Source organism: Neoarius graeffei, chromosome 5 (genome assembly GCF_027579695.1).
Source record: "Neoarius graeffei isolate fNeoGra1 chromosome 5, fNeoGra1.pri, whole genome shotgun sequence".
NCBI classification, from domain to species: Eukaryota; Metazoa; Chordata; class Actinopteri; order Siluriformes; family Ariidae; genus Neoarius; species Neoarius graeffei.
In genome coordinates, this window is record NC_083573.1 from 39023083 (window position 1) to 39034822 (window position 11740).

The 11740-nt window shown below is 44.6% G+C and overlaps 1 protein-coding gene across 4 annotated transcripts in view; it reads left to right on the forward strand.

The window, feature by feature from the left end:
* u2af2a (U2 small nuclear RNA auxiliary factor 2a) overlaps positions 1 to 9330 on the forward strand; it is a 28747-nt gene extending 19417 nt beyond the window's left edge. For all 4 annotated transcript variants that reach the window (XM_060921658.1, XM_060921660.1, XM_060921661.1 and 1 more), the window contains 3 exons: positions 1238 to 1324; positions 8531 to 8782; positions 8901 to 9330. In XM_060921658.1, coding sequence (XP_060777641.1) covers positions 1238 to 1324; positions 8531 to 8782; positions 8901 to 9035 — 474 coding nt within the window. In that variant the 3' untranslated portion in view covers positions 9036 to 9330. The remainder of the gene's footprint in view (positions 1 to 1237; positions 1325 to 8530; positions 8783 to 8900) is intronic.
* The last annotated feature ends 2410 nt before the right edge of the window (positions 9331 to 11740 follow it).

The window sequence follows — 11740 nt, forward strand, 5'->3', positions numbered from 1 at the left end:
TCAGTTGCTTAGAAGTTATCCTGGGGTCCTTTGTGACCTTGCCGACTATTACATGCCTTGCTCTTGGAGTGATCTTTGTTGGTCGACCACTCCTGGGGAGGGTAACAATGGTCTTGAATTTCCTCCATTTGTCCACAATCTGTCTGACTGTGGATTGGTGGAGTCCAAATTCTTTAGAGATGGTTTTGTAACCTTTTCCAGCCTGATGCTCATCAACAACACCTTTTTCTGAGCTCCTCAGAAATCTCCTTTGTTCGTGCCATGATGCACTTCCACAAACATGTTGTGAAGATCAGACTTTGATAGATCCCTGTTCTTTAAATAAAACAGGGTGCCCACTCACACCTGATTGTCATCCCATTGATTGAAAACACCTGACTCTAATTTCACCTTCAAATTAACTGCTAATCCTAGAGGTTCACATACTTTTGCCACTCACAGATCTGTAATATTGGATCATTTTCCTCAATAAATAAATGATCGAGTAAAATATGTTTGTCTCATTTGTTTAACTGGGTTCTCTTTATCTACTTTTAGGACTTGTGTGAAAATCTGATTGTTTTAGGTCATATTTATGCAGAAATATAGAAAATTCTGAATGTTTCACAAACTTTCAAACACCACTGTAAAGGAACAGACACTCGGCTCAACTGTTTAGAGCAGGGCTGTTTCGAGAGGGTGAGAGTGGAGCTGTGGTGCTTTGTCCTTGTGGTATTTTGACCAAAGCATATCACAGGCATTTCATTAAGACTTCAGGGAACTGTGTCAGCTTGTGGAATAACAGTGGACTTGGTGTGTCTTAAAGAAGTCTTATAGACTGTCAGAAAAGTGATGCAGTTTATCTTGATATAGATATTTTATTGTCATGTTGCCTTGTCCTGAACTGTGTGTTTTCTCGTGGATAGGATCACAGAATGGAGAATTAGACAAGAGACCCTGCAATCAAAATTAAGGCTCAAGCCTAAGTTCAACCAGGTTTTTAATACAACTAGACTTTCAAGAAATTGTGCAGGACTTTGCACAGAAGGAGCTGGGAGAATTGAATGAAAAGTTGCTGAAGCAGAAAATGGCACACGTTTCACAGGATGTTGTATAGAGGCAGAGCAGTAGGCAGGGCCAAGTGATTGACAGTTCCATTAATGTCCTCCAGAAATGGTGTACACTTTCTAGGATCTAAAGTGGTCTAGAAAGTACAAAGTGGCATCCATTGTAATGTCTGCACTCTTCTGTGATGCAGGCTATCGCTGGGCTCAATGGCATGCAGCTCGGGGACAAGAAACTCCTGGTCCAGAGAGCCAGTGTCGGATCCAAGAACACTACCCTGGTGAGCGTGTGTGTGAGTGATTGGGTGTAAATACGTTCACTTATTGTGGTAAGCATTGTGATGATACAGTGGTTAACTGGTGCCATGTACACAGTGGGACTAAATATCATGCCTCCAGTACCACGGTACAACATACAGGGACAGATGTATACAGCACCACACATGTAAATGTTATGGCGACTGGGTGGTGGGAGCTGAACTAATCCATTTCAACTGAATGACAAAGTACAGAAGGACAGTGTAGATATCCAAGACTGAGCATAATGACATTTACAAAAATCATGTATAAACCATAGTAAGGAAAGTGTTCTCGCACCTTTCAGGAGAACGTGCAAAATGACTGCATACAAGAAACATAATGGTTTAACATTTCTATTCGAAAAACCGGAGAAACTCTGTATCCTTACGTTGTAAGAATGCAAATGTATTTACAAGTGTTCAGTTTCTCATTGCTGTCAGTCTCCAGGAACATGGCGTTTTTTTTTTTTTTTTTCCTTTGTCCGTTTCCTCTTTCGCTGAGATGTACAGTAAATATGAGGTTGCATATGTGCAATGGTTGGCACGGTGGTGTAGTGGTTAGCATTGTCGCCTTACAGCAAGAAGGTTCCAGGTTTGAACCTCACAGCTGACAAGGGCCTTTCTGTGTGGAGTTTGCATGTTCTCCCCGTGTCTGTATGGGTTTCATCTGAGTGCTCCGGTTTCCCCCCACAGTCCAAAGACAGTGAGGCTAACCAGCTACTCTAAATTGTCCATTGCTCAAGCTCGGAGAGGGATGGGCTCCGCCAAATTTAGGCCAAGTTTACATTAGACCGTATCTGTCTCGTTTTCTTCGCGGATGCACTGTCCGTTTACATTAAAACGCCTGGAAACGCCGGGAAACGGGAATCCGCCAGGGTCCACGTATTCAATCCAGATCGTGTCTGGTCCGGTGCTGTGTAAACATTGAGAATACGCGGATACGCTGTGCTGAGCTCTAGCTGGCGTCTCATTGGACAACGTCACTGTGACCTCCACCTTCCTGATTCGCTGGCGTTGGTCATGTGACGCGACTGCTGAAAAACGGCGCGGACTTCCGCCTTGTATCACCTTTCATTAAAGAGTATAAAAGTATGAAAATACTGCAAATACTGATGCAAATACTGCCCATTGTGTAGTTATGATTGTCTTTAGGCTTGCCATCCTTCCACTTGCAAGTGGTAAGTGACGCGCATGCCCGACATGCACTGAGATCACACACACAGCGGCTCAGTCCCAAATCACTGCTCGTGCGCTCCACTCGCGTGCTCTGTGAGCTGCACAGGGCCGGAGTGCGCACCCTCCAGAGGGCACTCGCTGTTCAGGGCGGAGTGATTTGGAGCGCAGGATGCCTGCGGAGCCGAGCGTATCCGTGTATTGGCGTTGCTGTGTGCACGCGAATCGTGTATTGGCGTTGCTGTGTGCACACTAATCGTTTTAAAAACGTTAATCTGATGATCCGCTGATACGGTCTAATGTAAACCCCACCTTAAAGTGTCGGCCCTTAAACTCCATGCCCATCAAGCTAGAACCACAGCTCTCTCCAGACTGATCCCTAGGATAAAATTGCCGTCTGGATTAGTGGTCACTGACCCCAAATTGGTAAATAATTCATTTTTGAATTTCTATTCTGACTTGTACACCTCAGAGCATTTACCTGGAAGGACCACAATCCCCTGGAGATGCTTTTGTATCCTAAAGTTGATTGCAATCTGGCTGATAAGTTAGGTGCCCCAATCACAGTAGCGGAAGTACAGGAGGCGATCGGGCAGCTACAGAATGACAAATCCCCTGGCCCAGACGGATTTGGAGTAGAATTTTACAAAGCATATTTAAACTTAATAGCCCCACATTTGGTTAATGTCTATAACGAATCCTTTAATAGCAGCAGATTGCCTCCAACTCTATCAGAAGCCAACATCTCTCTCTTATTAAAAAAAGATAAGGGCCCGCTTGAATGCAGCAACTAGAGACCCATCTCACTTTTAAATGTGGACCAAAAGATTCTGGCCTAGGTCCTAGCCACTCATTTGCAACAAGCCCTACCTACCCTAATTTCCAAGGACCAGACTGGGTTCATGTCCGGAAGGAACTCCTCATCCAATACCAGGAGGCTTCTCAATATTATCGGCTCCCCCAATCCTGCTACACCTGAGGTGGTAATTTCCTTAGACGCTGAGAAAGCGTTACGGGGTTGAGTGGGAGTATCTGTACTACGTCCTGTTTAAATTTGGTTTCAGCTCTGATTTTATTGCATGGATTAGACTGCTATATGACTCTCCAACTGCCCATATCCTTACGAATGGATTGAGGTCGCCCCCTTTCGCCCTCTGTCGGGGCACCAGACAGGGATGCCCCCTCTCCCCCCTCCTATTTGCTCTAGCTATTGAGCCACTGGCCATCTGGTTTCGGGGGGAGGGGAGAGTTGAGGACATCACCAGGAATGATGTCACCTACAAGCTGTCCCTTTACGCCGATGACCTGCTATTATATGTGTCAAACCCGGCCTCGTCCATCCCCGCTATCTCAGACATTCTAACCCAATTTGGCAGATACTCTGGTTATAAGTTAAATTTTAATAAAAGTGAACAACTTCCTATCAACGAGCTGTCTAGGAGGATGCCACCATCCTCTTTCCCATTTAAAGTTGTTTCAGAGGGGTTTCGATATTTTGGCATATTTGTAACTGCTTCTTTCAAAGACCTTTTCAATAAAAATTTTCACCCTCTCATTGATAAGTGTAAGCTAGATTTGACTCATTGGTCCTCCCTCCCTTTCTCCCTAACCGGCAGAGTTAACCTGGTTAAGAACACCCTAAATTTCTCTATTTGTTCCAACATATTCCGATTTTTATTAGACGGTCTGTCTTTCAACAGCTAGACCAGACAATATCGTCGTTTCTATGGTTGAATAAGCCACCCCGTATTAGTAAAGCTGTTTTACAACTTCCCAAAAAGCAGGGCGGTCTTGGACTACCCAATCTTATTCAATACTATTGGACATGCAACATTAACAAAATTAGTCACTGGCTTGATAGAGGAGCTGACGTAGGCTCCTTATGGGCGCTGACAGAATTACGGTCCTCAAAGTTTTCTTTACAGTCCCTCCTTGCCACACGGCTCCCCCTCAAGATTTATAACATCTCGCAGAACCCTGTTGTTACCAACTCGCTGAAAATTTGGAATCAATTTCGTAAACATTATGGCTTGAACAAGCCTTTAACTTTAGCCACGGTTGTTAAAAACCATCTATTCCCACCCTCCTTATCAGACCCTACTTTTACCATCTGGTGAAACAAAGGTTTATACATGTCAAAGACCTGTACAAAGAAAATGTATTTACTGAGTTTACAGAGCTCGCAGTCAGGTTTGAAATTACCTTACTCTCACTTTTTTCGTTTTCTCCAAGCCAGGCACTTTGTCCAAACCTCCTATCCCCACTTCCCCAACCACCCGCCCGGGTCTCTGATCGATTCTTTGCTCACCCTCGATCCTGCACAAAAGCGCTCCATCTCTGTGATTTTACAATTCCATTGGCTCCCTTAACCAAACAACTCGACTGAAGCAGACCTGGGAGGAGGAGATAGGAGCTCCAATCTCGGACAATCAATGAAATCAAATCCTCAACCTAGTTCATACGTCCTCTATTGCCGCTTTTCCACTACAAACGCGGCTGAGTTGGGCTGAGCCGTGCCGTGCTGAGTTGGGCTGAGTCAAGCTGAGTGGGGCTGTTGGAGTTGCATTTCGACTACAACCGCGCTGAACCGTGCTGGCTGGAAGTGGGTGGACACATTGGGTGGAGTTAGCGAAAGTGGGTGGACGTCACGTGATGTCGTTAGGCGGCGCAAACAGTGACATCAGTGATCTTTTAAGCGGTAGTCTCACGACCCGGATAGTAAACAATAAACATGGAGGACATGGAGTCGTTAGTGTTGCTGGTCTTGGTGCTGTGGCTTGTTGTCACCGACAACACCAACAGATACTGGCAAGAGCGTATAGATGAGGCGAGGCGCATAAGGCTTCAGAAATTCTCGTAATTCGTAATTCTTCTTCCGGGTTTACGGTGTTTACAGATCCCAGCGTGCTCGCGGGGCGTGTGTGGGCATGTGAGGACACTCCTCCTCACCAATCAGTGCACAGGGGAGTGTCTCCTCACGCCCCTAGCCCCACTCGGCTCGGTCTGGCTCGCTTCAGCCCCACTCCAAAACCGTGCGAGTTTTGGGTGCTAAGCAGGGCTGAAGCGAGCTGAGTCGTGCTGCTCTGAGGTAGTCGAAACGCGAGCCGTGTCGGGCTGAAGCGAGCTGAAAAAGGGTAGTGGAAAAGGGCCATATATGTGCCAGGCACAGCTTATTACAATGTAAAGTTGTTTTTAGAGTGCACTATACAAACACCTGACTGCCGAAGATTCACCCAGGCACCAGTGACGGTTGTAATAGATGTGAGCAGTCACCTGCTAATCACACTCACATGTTTTGGTCCTGCTCGAACCTCACTGGCTTTTGGCGCCAAATATTTGACACACTTGCAACAGTGCTTGATGTGGATCTTAACCCTGAGCCCTGCACAGCCTTGTTTGGCTCTCCTCCACTCTCGTCACCGAATTTCCCTGTGTCCAAACGTCGGGTACTGGCCTTTACAACCCTACTGGCTTAGACGCCTTATTTTGTTTAAATGGAAACATGTTCTTCCACCTTCACACAATAGCTGGCTTAGAGAGGTCCTAACTCATTAAACTTGAGAAGATTAGATTTTTACTGGTGGGTTCTGATTCTTTTTACAAAACCTGGCAACCCTTTTTGGAATATTTGAACAGAACTTCTATCCACCCAGAAAGTGACTAGATTCCCCCCCCCTTGTCCTTTTTTATTTATTTATTTACTCCCCCCCCCCCTTTTTTTTATTTTTATTTACATGTACGTTATAACAGTTTGTATGTTTACGGTGGGTGGGAAGGGTATACCAGTATACCCCAGCTCCGAAGGAGGAGGGGTATACTGGTTTACCTCTGTCTGTCCGTATTTCCGTCCGTCCGAAACACCCTTTTTCTCAGCAACCACAAATCATAGCCACTTGGTACCAAACTTCAGCTTGGGGTTCTATACCGTGTATACCTTTTTCAGGTCTGTCGCACATCAACTTCCTGTTTACCGACTGAATGTGTTTACGAAACATATAGCACGGATTTACAAAATTTTCATAGCATTTTTCTCAGCAACTACAAATCACAACTGCTTGATATTTTGTACTGAGCTTCAGCTTGGGGTTCTATACCATCTATACCGTTTTCAGGTCTGTCGCACATCGACTTCCTGTTTACCGACTGAATGTATTTACGAAACATATAGGGTGGATTTTGATGCCATTTCAAAATGACAGTTTACCAGGATGCTATTTGAAATCCCTGGGGAGAACACTGCTCTTTACTTACTTGTTTCAGGGTTTATTTTTTGTTGAAATCAACATTCATAAGTGTCCTATTCCTTTGATTGTTTAATCCCTTTTGAAATCCTTAAAAAATTTTTTGTTCTGCATGGACAAGTTGACCCTAAGGTCCTTCTATAAGTGTCTCCAGGTTTGTTTGACGTTACAGGAAGAGACTAGATCTCAGCAAGGGACACTTCACCAAATATGAATCATTTTTATGTTAGGTGGATTCAAAAGACGACTTCTTCTTTTGGCTGCTCCCAATTAGGGGTCGCCACAGCGGATCTTTCGTCTCCATTGCTCCCTGTCTTCCGCATCCTTCTCTACCACACCTGCCACTTTCATCTCCTCTCACCACATCCATGTATCTCCTCTTTGGCCTTCCTCGTTTTCGTTTGCCTGGCAGCTCCATCCTCAACATTCTCCTTCCCACATGCTCTGCATCTCTTCTCAGGATGTGCCCATACCATCTCAGTCTCATCTCTCTTGGCTTAATTCCCAAGCTCTCCACATGTGCTGTCCCTCTGATGTGCTTGTTCCTTATCCTGTCCAACCTCCCATCGCAAACCTTAACATCCTCAACTCCACCACCTCCAACTTTGCCTCCTGCCTCTTCGTTAAGGATACGGTCTCCAATCCATACATCACAGCTGGTCTCACTACTGTCTTATACATCTTACCTTTCACTTTTGCTGGGACTTTCCTATCACAAATGACTCCCGAAATCCTTCTCCAACTGCTCCACCCTGCCTGCGCTCACTTTCTCACCTCACTATCGCAGCCCCCATTTTTTTGCACAGTTGACCCCAGGTACTTGAATTCACCAACTTTCTTTACGTCTACTCCTTGCATCTTCACTACACTCTCGTTCTCATTGTTGCACATGTATTCTGTTTTGCTCCTGCTCACCTTCATTCCTCTTCGTTCCAATGCATACCTCCATCTCTCCAAACCCAACTCAACCTCCTTTCTACTTTCACCACATATCACAATGTCATCCGTAAACATCATGTTCCATGGTGACTCTTGCCTCGCTTTGTCCGTCAAACTATCCATCACTATGGCAAACAAGAAAGGACTCAAAGCAGATCCTTGATGGAGTCCCACCTTCACTTTGAACCATTCAGTCATTCCAACTGCACACCTCACTGCTGTTTCACTGTTCTCATACGGTACATGTCTTGCACCACTCTGATATACTTCTCATTCACTCCACTCTTTCTCATACAATACCATAACTCATCTCTCGGCACTCTATCGTATGCCTTCTCCAGGTCTACAAACACACAATGTAGCGTTCTCTGGCCTTCTCTGTACTTCTCCATTAACATTCTTAGAGCAAAAATTGCATCCAACGTGTTCTTCCTTGGCATAAACCCGTACTGCTGTTCACAGATTGCTACCTCTCTTCTCAATCTCGCCTCCAATACCCTTTCCCATAGCTTCATGGTGTGGCTCGTCAATTTTATCCCTCTGTAATTACTGCAGCTCTGTACATCTCCCTTATTCTTGTATAATTGGAACTAGCACACTCTCCATTCATTTGGCATTTTCATTCAAAAGACTTAACAGTATCCCTAAATGTTTAAGCTCTGAATGTTACTGATTTGCAGGTTATCCTTTATATTGAGTATTTCTTATTTAGGTTTATGAAGGAATACCAATCATTTCAAGACACAAGGAAGAGACGTATCATGATTGTAAGACCAGGCTTGAGTGATTTCTGTCTTTGTTCCCTTCTCACCTCTCATTATGCGTCCTGCTGTAGACCGGGACCACCCTGGCACCAGTGACACTGCAGGTGCCCGGCCTGATGAACAGCTCCATGAACCAGATGGGTGGCATCCCCACCGAGGTGCTGTGTCTGATGAACATGGTGTCCCCCGAGGAGCTGCTGGATGACGAGGAATACGAGGAGATCGTAGAGGACGTCAGGGACGAGTGCAGCAAATACGGCCAAGTGAAGAGTATCGAGATCCCGCGGCCTGTCGACGGCCTCGAGGTGCCCGGGACTGGCAAGGTGGATACATGCGCGTGTGCGCACACACTTCCTGAAATGCAGTGTCTCATATGGATTAAGCTAAGTTATTTGTTGCAACACATCACAGCTCTCTTGTTTCTCTGTTTGTGTTTGGCAGATCTTTGTGGAGTTCATGTCTGTGTTTGACTCTCAGAAAGCCATGCAAGGCTTAACAGGCAGGAAATTTGCCAACAGAGTAGTGGTGACCAAATACTGCGACCCTGATGCCTACCACCGCCGAGACTTTTGGTAGAAGACTTTTTGGACAGACTTGATGGAGTATATGGCATTTTCCGTTCCCTGTCCTTTCTGCGTGTGTGTGTTTTAGATTTTTAGGGCTGTGAGAGGGAGTGAAACGTTTTTAGCATAACTAGTACCCTGATTGATGTACCGTACACTCAACTTCAGTGCCGTTATTAGTTTCTTCAACTTTTAACAAACCCCTTGCTCCAGGTGTGGTACTGTCAACTTTCAGCACCTTAGAGCGGACTCTGGAAACGAATTAGGTCTGCTGTCAAAAATAAACCGAAATCCTGCTACACACTGAATTGTTTTGTTTTGTTTTTGTCCCCCCCCCCCCCCCCCCATGTGTATGAAGGTAGAGATTTGCGCTTCACCTTGTAAACCTCTCGCTCGTCTCTTTCCTCTCTGTCACACAGTAAGCGACAGGATCATCTGAGGAGGAGGGGGTTTGAATGTCACACGGAGATGGTTTAAGGATGTTTTGGGGCAAAGTATGATCGTATTAGTTTAAATTACTTTAAATCAACATAACTTGAAAGAAGACAAACACCGCAACATGTCCTTACTTTGGAGTATTTTGGAGTTATAGTGTTGTAGAAGAATCTCAGTACTGAAAAAGGCTACTGTTTGTTTATCCCCAATTTTTTTTTTTATTCCCCCCCCCCGTTTTTCTTTTCAAGAATGAAAAGTTTACTAATTTTTGTTTCATATGAATTTTTTTTTTTGCAAAATATTTTCTCTTGATCTGATCTAACCAAATTTGTACTCAGTGGGGAAAAAAAACAAACATTTTTTAATTATTATTTAATTAAATTTTTTTTTTTAATTGTGTAAATCATCCAATATGTCCACTGCTGTTTTGTGGGTGGGGTGGGTTTTTTTTTTTTGGGTGTGTGTAAAAAGCAAGTTATCATGATTTGACCATGTATAAGGACCTGTAAAATCATTTTGGTATCTTCTTCTTTTGGCTGCTCCCGATTAGAGGTCGCCACAGCGGATCTTTCGCCTCCATTGCTCCCTGTCTTCTGCATCCTTCTCTACCACACCTGCCACTTTCATGTCCTCCCTCACCACATCCATGTATCTCCTCTTTGGCCTTCCTCGTTTTCGTTTGCCTGGCAGCTCCATCCTCAACATTCTCCTTCCAACATGCTCTGCATCTCTTCTCAGGATGTGCCCATACCATCTCAGTCTCATCTCTCTTAGCTTAATTCCCAAGCTCTCCACATGTGCTGTCCCTCTGATGTGCTCGTTCCTTATCCTGTCCAACTTTGTCACTTCCATTGCAAACCTTAACATCCTCAACTCCGCCACCTCCAACTTTGCCTCCTGTCTCTTTGTTAAGGGTACGGTCTCCAATCCATACATTACAGCTGGTCTCACTACTGTCTTATACTGTACATCTTGCCTTTCACTTATATTTTGGTGTAATAAAGTCTAATCATTCAAAAGCGTTCCTGCACAACTGCGATGCTTTTGAAGCCACAAATCAGTGCTGCTGCTCACTGCAATATGTTCTAGAGCTCTTCATTTCAGACTGTGTGACGGCAGTGGGCCAGTTAGTATTTGGACTATTTTAAGAGATGGAGGGCACCAAGCTGTGACTCTTGTCAGTTTTATGGCTGGGAGGTTTGGGGAATCCCTGCTGGTTTGCGTCTTTTGGTTGTACTTTTCTTTGATATTCTATTTTTCGAAAATGGGATTTCTCAAATTCATAAATAAAAGAATCTTAAGGGAAAAGCTACCTGTGGACGTGTGCATTGGTTATTCGAAATCAGTGGTTCATATTTGCAGTCTGGTGTATTACAGCCTAGGTTTCGCTTCTCTCAACATATCAGATTAAGCTTGTTAGCTCGTTATTTAAACCTCCACTGAGCTTGGATGGGACGTCTTGGGAGCAGATGCTCAGGACTGGAGCTGGGAAGCTACTCGCAATGAATGTTGAGCATCCAAAAAAAGCTTCAAATTAGCTTTTTTTTTTTTTGTCTGTACATATCGCACCAAATTTAAGTCATCTTCAAAGATTCTTCTAGAAATATCCCAAAGAAATCTCGCCTTGCTATGTATCTGTTCCTTACACTCATGCTGATGCTCTTTTATGATGAGATCTTTTATGGATTCTGCAAATAAATACATTTATTTGAAATGCAGGGTTCATCTGTAAATGCTACTGCTCTTGCCTAATTTCTGGGCCTTATAGAGCTGTAGAGCAGCCTCTAAACAAACCTTCATGTACATTTACCAGCCACTTTATTAGAAACACCTATGCACCTGCTTATTCATATGCTTATAAAGTCAACCAATCATGTGGTATCGGCGCAATGCATAAAATCACATAGATACAGGTCAAGAGCTTAATGTGAAGAAGCCGCCTTTACTTGTCACATGTACACTCAAGCATAGACTTGAGCGCACAGATTTAACCTCTACTTTTAACCCATCTGAAGCAGTGAACACACACATGCACATACCCAGAGCAGTGGGCAGCTGTGTTACAGTGCCCAGGGAGCAGTTGGGGGTTAGGTGCCTTAGTCAAGGGCACTTCAGCCCAGCCTCAGGCCATGGCCACCCCATGTTAACCTAACCGCATGTCTTTGAACCATGGGAGAAACCGGAACACCTGGATAATATGCAAACTCCACACAGAAAGGCCCCTGTCGGTCACTGGGCTCAAGCCCAGACCCTTCTTGCTGTGAGATGACCGTGCTAACCACT